Source organism: Crassostrea angulata, chromosome 2 (assembly GCF_025612915.1).
Source record: "Crassostrea angulata isolate pt1a10 chromosome 2, ASM2561291v2, whole genome shotgun sequence".
In the NCBI taxonomy this organism is placed as follows: Eukaryota; Metazoa; Mollusca; class Bivalvia; order Ostreida; family Ostreidae; genus Magallana; species Magallana angulata.
Genome location: NC_069112.1, coordinates 28181957 through 28194892, shown reverse-complemented (window position 1 = coordinate 28194892; position 12936 = coordinate 28181957). Strand labels below are relative to the sequence as shown.

Here is a 12936-nt window from a genome sequence, read left to right as displayed (position 1 = left end):
ATTGTAATCCTTAATACATAAATTCAATGTACACAATCTACGACATTTGTTGTGGCATGTTACTAGTCGTCGCTAGGGTTTTATATTCTTGATCTTAAGGATTTACTAATTACTACTAAATAAAGGGTAAATATACAAAACTAAATATTTTATTTTGTATTACTTTGGGTTTTTTTTCAGTATATGTGTATATTTGCTCTTAATGTTGGGTTAACTGCACACAAGCACCAGTTATATCAAGCTGTTTGTAAACGATTATCGTAAGATTGTATACCTCAGTACATAAATAAAATGTTCACAATCTACTATTTTGGTCCATATAGTGTGACGTGTTAAGAGTGGTGGTCATGGGTTTATATTTTTGATCATAGACTGTAAATGCTTATAACCACTAAATTTAGCGAAAATTTAAAAAACAAAATATTTTACATTACTCTTATTTGTTGTACATATTACTGCTAAACATTCATCTTATGACAATCACAAATCTCTTCAAAATCTAGTTCAACATCCCTTGGCTTGACACAAATTATACAACAATATTACCAATCAGGTGACACCTCTATTATCAGACCAAAATGTTCTGCACAGGTTCTGTTACACTTGCCTTTAGGTATGTGGTATTGCAGGCTGGACATTTAAATACTCTTACATCACGAACAATTGTATGTTTACATTCCATATCCAGGTAAGTTATTGATAAATATATTTAGCTAAATAAATTTCACATTTTTACCTGATAATGATACATTCAATGGTTGTTTTCTCAGTCTTGATTTTTGGTAAATTTGGGTATGTTCCAAAATATTTTAATGACTATTGAATCCATTCTACGTATAAAGAGATTTGCGTGCCCTTTTTCTCGAAAGAGTAGAGCCTGGCAATCTTTCTTTCCATTCTCCTCTTCAACTTATATTAACATGATATTGTGATGTATGGACCTTTTCCTAAAATCCATTCTTGGGAGGACTCATTCTTGCTGTAATACACGTGCGAACATTTAGAATACACATCACTTCTACCTTTATTCATGTTCTGAAAAATCCGAGACATGTGTATAAACAGTATTGTAAACTTTGTAAAGTCCTTGTGTATACTCTATTATCCATAAAGGCAGCCCGCCCGCCCAAAATACATTAGCACAAAAGCCAGCTCTCCATGACTGAGACAAACAACAAAGAGAAAGAGATGGATTCACTGAGAGAAATCCAAATTACAGAGGATGGAAACCGACGCATAGAAAACGATCGTTTGCTAAAACTGATGTCTTCTCTTGATTTACTTTACTCTCTTACACTAACAACTGTCGATGGTTTTTATCATATTTCCTGTGTGACATAAGACAAGATCTGGTTCAGTGATGGACACAACCTCATATTGACAAACATAAAAGGTTTTCCTCTTTATTGTGTGGAGGATTTATGTAGTGATTTATCACATGGATTACACACAGTAAACAGTGGGAGCGAACTGATTTATATAGATAAGGGTTTCAACATCAATAAACGATGTTAAACAATCAACGACTATGAAAACAACCACCAAATTGATAAAAAGAACAAACTCTAGATGGAAACCACAATGTGTGTACTTGTCCCCGTTCACTGGGAATCTTTTGGTCGGAATGTATAGAGAGAAACCATGAACAGGCAAGATAACCCGGTACAACCAAAGCGGACAAGTGATACAAACCATACAATGCGACAACACAGAAAGGGGACTGTATAGTGATCCTGTCTATATATCAGCAACAGCAATTTAGATGTTGTGGTGTCTGACAATAATAGAACTGTAGTGGTGACAGAGTGTGGAGGAAGACATCGTTTCTCCTACATAGGGCATCCATCAAATTCAGGTCTATGGCCATGTGGAATCTGTACTGACACACTGTCACACATTCTGGTGTGTGATGGTTTAAGCAACAACACACTTCAGATGATAGACAAGGACGGTCAGTTTCTGTCACATCTACTGACAGATTGGAAAAAGATGGGTGAACCACTCAGACTGAGTTATGATGTCAACACTGATTGTCTTTGGGTTAGATCATGGAACAACAAGCTGAGTGTCTTTAGATCCATCACCAGACAGAGTGATCTAACAGGTAAGTCTTAGTAATTACAATTGGTTTATGAATAGCATTTCTTTGTAATAAGTAATGTTTTTGTTCACGTCAACTGAATTAAAATAATAGACACTGGAGAAATATTATAGAAAATATTAATGTTATTAGTTAAATCCTTTTATATGTAGATCCAGCTCTATTGTTACATAATTTGTATGATTTAAATTTACCAACCATTGACAATACCATGTTGTAGATGAACACACAGCCTCCTTATAGGGATGCCTTATCTAGCTCAACTCAAGCCGGTAACTTCTAAATTGACAGGTTTGAAATGTTTTTGTACAAATCTAGCCTGCTTTTAATAGAGTATACGTTGTTGTCACTTTTTTAATATCTGTAGCTGAAAGTGATCTGTGCATTACAACTGACATGAACTCCAGTATATTTTACACTCTGTACATGTAATCATCCTAATATATTGTATTATGTTGAGTGTTGACAACATGCTAAACACGTTTTACTCTGCTAAACCCATATAAACATGAAGCGAACAGATATCCAATATAATGGAGTCCACATACCCTTAAAATTAAAAACTGTAAATAATATTTAAAATTGTTTATCGTTTTTATAGATATGTCACCAAGTATTATCATGTCGGTTTTATCACATAAATTAAATTATAAATTTGTAAATACATTTGTTGCAGATGAGCCAATTTTACCTCACCTTGAGGAGAGAAGATAGGAGACATTCTTTAAAATTGTTGTTGTATACATTATTCCTTAAACCTTATAGAGAGAAAGTGAAAATAGAAAATGGATAGACATTTTAATTCATGAAAAATGATGTATCTTTTGTAAAAGCAATGAAATGGCAGACAAATTGCTTTTTGTAATATCTAAACGAAAACAATATGTGAAAAAATATACTTATATCCAAGACCGAATGCTATTGGGATTCTTTTAATTGATGTCAATATAAAAGCTTCAAGAAATTAAAGAACTGAAGAACTCTAATCGTTTACTTACATTATATTACTTACATTATAAATACTTACTATTTATAAACCAGTCTAAACTTCTTGAAAATTTCAACTTTTTTTCTATAATCTAAAATGTATCGTTAACATTTTTTCAACAAAAGTCTTATATATGAACTTAATGGTTTTTTTTTGTAATGTGAATTTAAATACTAATGTGTAAGGGGATAGTTCATGAAGTGAGTGATATAACGTATACATGTATTATAAATGATGTGTCATCAATGGATATCTTAGGACAAGTTTTGCCATTTGTAAATATGTTCTCTATTGTACAAACTTCAGTTTTTAATGTATCTTAGAGTTGTGCCAAATGTGTGATGATTTGTTTCACTGTTTTGTGTAGCACACAAGAACTTGTGTAATACTATATGGATTAAATGTCTTATTCCAAGGGAAATAACTTAAATTTCTTAATTAGAAACTAAAAAACAATATCCCACACTTTATCTTCATTTTTAGATAAAGCAAAGTTTGACGAAAGAACTACATTTTATGTTCAACTATATAGTCAATGAAATTTTTAATTTGTAAAAAAGTTTTGTATATAATTACACAATGCCATGAATAGCATGATTAAGTATAAGAGACAGAAAGGAAAAGCTTAAAACAGTATCATGCTTTTTTTTGTAGTTTGAATTCCAACATATAAAAGATTCATCTTTTTATTGAATTTTTTATGTTTATATTGGACAAATGTAATAAATGGTATACATTTCTACTTTCTAAAATAAATATAAGACTTGTTGTGTTTACAATGACCCTATTATGGTAGCTCATGAAGTAAGAACCTAGTTTTATCTTTCCTCCAGAGCATATATCTTCTGTCTATTTAATTTATTTATAAACAAGACATGTTTTTATTAAATATTGGAGCCATGTTAAGGGTATCCTGTTCAGTTGCTCTCAATTTTAGGTAAATATATCAATTTCAGTACATTTTATGGTGATTTCTATCCATCGAAGCAAGAAATGCCTCGTATCACTATTAGCATGTCCAGCCTTTTTATTCCTTGATCTAGAGACAATAGTCATTACGTAGATATCCGAAATGGGTAGTAACATTCCCTAATTTTTCTAAACAGTTAAAATAAGTCTATGATATATCTGTTTCTAAATATTGTGTTGTTTGGGTCTTTTAAAAATTTTCAATAATTATGTTATATACATAAATGCAAACCCTATAAAAATGTAAATTCATGACGCGGCGTTATCACGTATATGTCGTGCTATTAACACCAATATCTTGCTAAGTGTTCAACAAAATCTATTCAAAATTTTATTATAAATTAGAATTTTGATAAGGAAAATTTTGATGTATCATTTTATACAATACAGCGCCAGTGTTAAACGCAGTGCATAATGTGTCATTGTTTTTGGATCAACCCTTGTACTTTCAAACACAAATTCAAAACATTACATATGATACATGGCTACTAAAGATGACGTAATATTGACCACAGTAACTATGTTTATCGTTCAATAAATGTTGGTTATTATACTCCCAAATCGTACTTAAAAATGCACAAATTAACCTGAACATTTTATAATTACATTTTTTTCAAATCAGTTATTTGCAAAATGACAACTACATACATTAACTAAAATCGTATCTGGCGTAAACAAAGAATGTCGGATGACACACTATTATAAGAAAATATACTCAAAATGGAAATGGACGGTACATGTACCAGTTGTTTAGCTCCAATGCACAAAAAGCAGTATCGATCCTTTTAATTTTCGACGAGCCGATCATTTAAAAAGATGTTTACTTTCTTTAAACACAATTTCCCCTTATATTTATCTAAATGTGTTTATTTGTTACAAAATTTGTTTTAAAACTACTTTGGATCGACATTATATATTGCATAGGGGCGATTAAGATTTTTTTTAGTACACACAACAGTTTAACATCTAGGCCTTTACAACATCGACCTGAAGCAATTATAATCAAATACGTTTATTCAATTGCAAGCACCATCAGAAACAACGTTGTTTGTAACACTGATAAATTTTAATTATGAAGATATCTAGTATTTGTTTTGTTATTTTCTTAATAACGGAGTTCGTGTTTAGCAAAAAATACAAACCTATTATTCAGTATTCAGTTGCAAATAACATTTTCTTGCTTAATTTTTTCGATCGGATGATACCTGACCTTCTATAAGGTAAGAAAAGTCGTCACTAATATGATTTTATTACACATATTTCAAACTTTGTGACGTTGTAAAATATTTCAGCGCCCAACAGTGATGTCTAGTGGCAACTATTTTTTACCAAGATGTTTTTGACATTTATGCAAGCGAATTTCAATTTTTGGACGATTTGATCTGCAACAGAGACTGATTAGATGAATCAAATTTGTATGCAATCATATTAACTTCTCATATTAAATATAAATTGCGTTACCTTGATACACAATTTATGTCGTCGAAACGTAAAGAAACTAGCATTGAGTAAAATTTTGCTTTGTTTCTTCTAGTGCCATCAAATTATACGTGACAATGAATATATTTACTAAATGATAGAATATTAAGACACATCATAGAATATCTATACTACTATATTGAAATAATAGACTCGAATTCTTGGTCGTTAATACCGATAAATCGGAAGAAAAATGTCTTATGTTTTATATATTCTAACGTCATTGGTACTTGAAGATTACCAATATGTTTTTATTTTTTCTCAGTTAAGCATAGCTAATTAATAATCAACGAAAATTCCTTAAAAAAAATATCCCGGAAATCAACTGGATTTTTTTGGATTTTACAATCTTACGCTTGTGCAATACATTCACGCTAACGGACTTTAGTTTATGTTTCCACAATATCATATTAGCATGAATAAACTCAGAACTGATAATACAAATACGGGTAAATTTTCATTGGAAATTTGCTATATATTCTGCTCATATATATTATATAATGATTTCTTATGAGAGAAAGTATTAAATAACAATTAATATACATTTCAACTAAGTACTTACTTTTGTCTTCGTGAGGACAAAAAATATCTGATTACATGCAAAAAAATCACATTATATTTGTTAGGAGAGTGATGATAGAATATGTTTTATCGCAAAAATGAATAATGTCCTGCAGACCCAGTTTAACGATAAAATGCGTTCCGTGTATTGTCTCTGTAGGAAAGCAAATACGTGTACATTGGTAAAAAAATGTTGAATTCTTCCATTATATGGATTAAATTGTTTAGATGAAAGGTATTTACAGTCTCGAAAAGGTTTATTATCATTAATTTGACTGTTATTTTCAAGGCAACTTCATTAATTTTCTCCAAAATCGTTCCAGAGTGATTCTGCAATTTTCTGCTACATTACGGGTATATGGAAGACATTATAACTGTGGTTAGGGCCTTTCCCGAGACACGGTTAGAATATTCAAACTAAGGAAAGTGTAGTGAAACTAGTCGCATTATTGTATGCTTGAAGCTTTGTTATGTAAATAATATGGTGTGTCGATCAAAAAGTGTCGGGTCAAAGTCTAGTTATCATTATAAGTCAAAACCGACTCAATCCCCCCTTCTTGTTATCGATCAAATATCGATTTTGGCTGTCATACGGGTATAAATAAAACTAAGAACAACGATCAATACATTCACAGTCGGAAGCTCATTGATCAGTTTTTGAAAATGTGTCTCAGAATTGAAAAAAAAATCATTAATGTAAAAACCCAGAGATTACTCTGATTATTATATTAAGTATATATGTGTGGCCATTTTAAAGACACCTTTTCTCCTTTTACAAAAGAGGAGAAATTATTGTTTTGTTTGAAACAGTTTTACATGTAGCTGGATAAAACGTAATACAACTCTGGGAATTTTTTGTATAGGGACGACCGATGTAATGATTTGAACATGTTCACTAGCCGTGTAGAGTTCAAAGCTCATAATAGGTAGATTTTTAATGGATGAGTATCATTTAATTGAACATTTTTGTCTAGAAACGTCCTAAAGTTTTGTTTAGGAAAACCTGTGTTTGAACCAATTAATTGAACCAATAATTGAGTCCATTTATTAAAAAAATCATTAGATATTACTTAATATGTAATTCTATTAAGAATATCGATAATTGATAAAGAAACAATTGAATCGTATCTACTACAATTTATCCCATATATTCTGCCTGTGATTTTCACGGTCCTTATATCTTTTTTTTAAATTTTTATTTACAAATGTTTCGAGGTCATAATGTATCCGTTATTAAAATTACCAATGCATTTATAAGAATATTAAGAGTTGAATCATATTTATATTTAAACGTACACCTTAGTTTTCGAAAACGTGTTATGCAGCACGTTGAAAACACAATTAAACAGTTTCATTTTAAATTCCAAGTACATAGTTGGAACACTCTCATTGATTAATTGACATGTAAGAAATTATTCATTTCAGGGAATAGGGAGCAAGAAGATAGGACCACTGTTTAACCTCCAGGTATATTTGTATCAATATAAACTATCAAAGTTGATCATAAATTGTATCACTGATAATCTCAAATTATAATATTTTAAACTTTATTGTACAACCTATCGAGGCATGTAAAAAAAAATAGAAAAGGTTTAACCAAGAGTATGCCACTATTAAGCTAAAACAAGTTAATTTATTAACAATGAAAAATCCGACATGACGAATTTATAGGACTTTGCATCCAATTTCATTGAAACAGATATTGATAAATAACTTAGTTCTGAAAATGTTAAATAAATGTAAAACCTTTCCTTTAAAAAATAATTTTAAATCAGACTTCGAGGCTTAAAAAACTATGGTCAAAATTGGAACTAGAATTTATTTTTTTCCATACTTTAGAACGGTTTTTTAAATGTGTTATCAATTGTAATGTCAGTTGTCGTGTTAAAAATCAAAAAACAGGTTCTGTATTCTTTCAAAAGAAGCTCACTCTATGGTTTGTTAACAGGCGTTGTAAAGTTATTAAATCTTCACTGAAATCACCTTGTTATATCTGCTTGGTAACTTTACACATAATAAGATCGTTTTTAATGTCTTTGCATCCCTTTTTGTAGTAAATGCGAAATATTTGATCCAGAAAACAAAGGTTTGAACGCTTCCTTTATTTTGTCAAATTTGCATTTAATTCAAATTTCAAAAAATGTAAAAGGGCATGTTTTATAAAATAACCTAGCTTTATTCGTGGCAATTTCCCCTGAATTGAACAGATCGAGCGACGATGAAACTTTAAAGAAGGTTTTAAATATCAGTGTTCATATGCTATTGACACTGCGGGTAACCGAAGTAGGTGCTGCACAGTTCAATGGTTTCTTTGTGTTTGATCGGTTTGTACCATCAATGCTGATTATAGGATTTAAAAAAGCAAAATATAAATAGATACGGGTTTTCATGTTCATATTTAAACTTGGAACACTGCCGTTTTCCCAGGTTTATTTAAGACGCCTACCACTTTCTGAAAACTTAATAAAGAATTCATAATACCGATCGATCTGGTATTTTCTGAAATCTAGCGTAGAAAATCAATTCTTTTTTTTTTAAATCCCAATAGATATATGTATGGAAAGAAAAAAAAACAGAAAAAATTTATATTCGGCTCTTATTTGTTTAAATGTTCAATAAAATGACGGCATTCAGGTTACAAAAAACTGACCAAATTTGTATCATGATAATGCATTATCCACTGGTTACAAGTTTATATAGAGGCTAACAGTATACAATTATTTAATGCTTGAGCAGTCAATAGACCAGAACATTTTTCCCGAGGTGCAGGGAACAGCTCAGTATGATCTATTGTCCGAGGCCAACGGATTGCATGCATTATTAGTTTATACAAAGAAAGGAGGAGTTTTCAACCCATTAGATTTTAAATAGTCTTTAACCTTATAAGAGGCTTCAAAACTGTTGATTATTGGATACTTTATTTTGATAACATTGAATTTGGTTTAACCAAGTACTAAAAACAGCGTCTATGTAAAGGAATATACATCCCTGAGAAAGGATGTAACATTATAACATACAAGCGTTCTGATATACGTTGCCGGTCCAATAGATCACAGTCTATTGACCGGCGGTCCAATAGATCACAGTCTATTGACTGGCGGTCCAATAGATCACAGTCTATTTACCGGCGGTAGAATAGATTGCAGTCTATTGACCGGCAGTTCAAAATAGACGCAAATTTTTAGTTTGTAATAAAACAACAAAATCCCTTTGATTAGGTAATAATACATGATACATATATGTACTTATATTATCACACAATATTTTATTTACTTATGTAAACAATGAGAGGGCATTAACTTTCTGTTTACATTTAGATGTTTGTGATTGCAATAAAAAAAATATTTGCATTTGATTAACTCTAATTATAATGCTTTATTTGCTTTTTTAAATGTGACTTGCACCATCTTTTAGGAGAAAGTGTACTTTATTTGATATGTTTTTATTTATTTATGTAGTAATTTTTGGAAAGGGGGGCATATAATTCCATTTCTGCTCTACAAAACTTAGATGCGTACTAGTATCTAGTCGAGTCTACAAATTCTATGATATCTGGTCACCAAACAAATTAAAAACTGTAATATCAATCGATAAAGAGGGATAACTTTATCGATCGACCATGCGTATTTTAACACAGACCACCTTTTTGGTTTATTCACGCAAAACAGGTACTTAATAGTTTGCTTTTTAAATTTTGAAGAATCTTTATAAACCGCAAAAAAGCAAATATTCCATCCCTGACAAATATTGGTAGATTACTAGCATCTGGTTTTGTTTACCTACGTACCTTTGTCCCTCTACCTCTGTTCAAAAAAAGAAAGAAAAGAAAACGACTGCATGGCAGGAAGTACTTGGGTTTCTTAACAGCGTTCAGAAATCTAATGTTTTCTGTTTAAAATATTTAGTATTACAAAAAACAGTTATGATTACAAGGGTACCATTATATAAAAAGTGCATGTTTGAGTGGGTAACAGTTGAAATTGACACCCCGATAACACCATTGTCAACCGACGCTTCGCGTCGGTTGACAATGGTGTTTTCGGGGTGTCAATTTCAACTGTTATCCTCCCAAATAGACACTATTTATTTTATAATACTGAATGCCTTAATATAAGAGAAAATTTTACTGCTTTTATATAGAAAAGACGTGAATTCTATGGCGTACTAAGCGTACGCACATAATTTACGTGCATGTAATAATTTGTTGTGTTACCCGTTGCCAAGTGTGTTGCTAACTCTGAGGTTAATAGAGTGGATTATCAACTGCGTCTGAACCAATCCGATTTCAGTATTTAACATGAAAATATTATAATAGAAAATGTTATCTGTACTTAGCAATTCGTTTTTTATGTTATGCTCAGATTGAAATGTTCAAATACCTGTAATAGCCAAACTAACACGTATCATGTGAAATATACCACTTATTATCAAAGTAACGAGTTAAGACGTAAACATTTACAAAACTATTTTTTATTCATCTTTGAAGAGAGAGAGAGAGAGAGAGAGATGTGAAAAAAAATCTAGCATTGTTTGTATGGCCGATGTGAAAATGGTAATATTTAAAATGCTAAGTATTTTCAATAAAAAATATATTAAAAGTATCATGTTTTTTTTTAAGTTGGTTGCAAAATCAAACTCAAAGAGGAAATGGAATCTGAGACCAACTCCAACAAACGCAAAAGTAAGTATATCATTGAGTTCTCGTTCGAAAAAATGAAATTAGATTTAAAATGAATAAATAAATTAATTTTAAAAAAATAATACTAGAAATGTTATGTTCGATTAGTAATTTACAGTTTTAATATTTGTTTTTATAAAAAGGATTAGATGAAGAATCTGACGAATCAAAGCAAGAGAAGAGACCTCGGCTGGACGACACCTTTAAAAAACATGACGAAACTTTGAGAAACAATAATACAACAGCTGTATCTAAGGCCCAAAAACCTTTATTAGACAATATAAATGACACAGAATCCGATGAAACTGAACAAGATGAATCATACCGATGTATAACTGTATCTGAAAGCAAGAAGGAGGAGAAAGAAAATGCGGTTCTCATTAACATGCATGCAAAGTCTGATGCCTTTATCTTGCCTGTTATCGAAAACGAAAAAGAAGACAGCGCCATTGAAACGACTGCTAGTGCACGATCTTTAGATTCTAGAGATGATCTAAATGACGATGAAGTACGCGATTCTGATGTCATTTTATCCCCAACATGCGTATCTGAATCTAAGAATGATGATCAATCTAAAGGCAGAGAGACCAAAGCAGAGGAAGTCAATCTAGAAATTAAATCAGATACAGGAAAAGGTGGTGACATTAAGTTTGATACCATCGATGATGTTCAAGAGGAAGAAGCCAGCCTTGATAACTGCGTTGAACATCAGAACCAAATTAATCTGCAAGAAACGGGTATCTCTAATAAAGGGCCCATTTCACCTGTTGGGGTATTAAAGGATTCAAATGTTCAAATTCAACAAAGGGATGTATCAGATGCAAATTTAATGGAAAATGAATGTAAAAATTTAGTTTCCACCACGGAATCAGAAAATCAAAGCACTACAAGTGAGGCACCAGGGCAAGAAGATAATGCAATAGATGAAGAGAGATTTTTATATAGGTTACTTAGACCAGGCGAGTCTTATAATATGGGAATTGAACCAAAGAACGTCTATTCGAACACATCTATAAATAACCACGTTGCCAACGGATCGTCCAATGGCTTGAAATCAAGATACATATCTTGCTCAAAAACACGCGATGCAATTAATAGATTCGCGTCTTATATCAATCCGGCTTTACGCTTTCAGTTACGACACATTGTCAGAATTGACAAAACCAAACTCGATGACGATTGTGAAATATATGATCTCACAGAGGAATCGGTCAGTACCAGGTATCTTAAATCTGAATTTGCCAAAAGATATGCTCGTGATTATGCTGAAGTATTACTTGCACCATCACGTGAAATACCTGTTTGGTGTTTTATATTAGCTGGATCTGTGCAGGATGGAAAAATAAATTGGATTGCGTTATGACTTTTTATAACCGATAAGTGTTTTTAAAAAATAAGCAAGAAAACAATATTGTGTAAAAAAAAAATTGAATTGTTTTATCAGAACGAGAAAAAAAAATCACTTGCACAAAATTTTAAAAGAATACTTTAAAATACGGCTTTTTCTAATAGTAGACTGAGTACACGCACTAGACATTGAACATTGTATTAAATACCTCAAAAATGATTTGAAACCCCGGTATTATTTGTGTTTTTTTAAGCGACGTTTATTAAGATTCCAGGCATAATATTGCGAACACAAAAGAAAAGTATTCTTTGCAATCAGCGTATGAGGATCGGAATAACGATAATGTGTGCTTTCCTTATGGAGGACGGCATTAGAGATATAGCAAATTCAAATATATCAATTTGATGTAAGTTTTTCAGTAAATCATTTGAGCATTTAACATGTACGGTGCAGTTTCTTCCACATGTGTATTGTAGAACTGCAAGCTTTAGTTTCGAAATCCCAACTGCCTTTGCGTAAAATTTTTAAATTAATTACATTACGATACGTTATAGTCCATGGACATGTTCGTTTAAACTATTTTAATTCAAACGTTGTATGTCTCATGCTAAAAAGAAAAATGTTCGATAATAGATATCATTTTGTCAGATTAAGCAGTTGTGAATAGTTTACATATGCATACAAAGCGACTTGAATTAGCTTATTTTCTAAGAATAATTCAATTTATAATACAAATGTCTTATGAAATAAAGGTGAAAATTACAAAATAAGGTTAAAGTTTTAGTGTTCGAACGCAAAAAAAACCATCTAGT

The 12936-nt window shown here is 31.2% G+C and overlaps 1 protein-coding gene and 1 pseudogene across 1 annotated transcript; both read left to right on the top strand.

Annotated features, from left to right (window-relative positions):
• Positions 1–667: 667 nt before the first annotated feature.
• Positions 668–2815, top strand: LOC128174128 (uncharacterized; annotated as a pseudogene).
• Positions 2816–7472: 4657 nt separating this feature from the next.
• LOC128171695 (uncharacterized) lies at positions 7473–12350 on the top strand. Its single transcript, XM_052837465.1, has 3 exons — positions 7473–7565; positions 10717–10779; positions 10920–12350. The coding sequence occupies exons 2-3, from the start codon at positions 10746–10748 to the stop codon at positions 12137–12139; spliced, it is 1254 nt and encodes a 417-aa protein (XP_052693425.1). The 5' UTR covers positions 7473–7565; positions 10717–10745; the 3' UTR covers positions 12140–12350.
• The last annotated feature ends 586 nt before the right edge of the window (positions 12351–12936 follow it).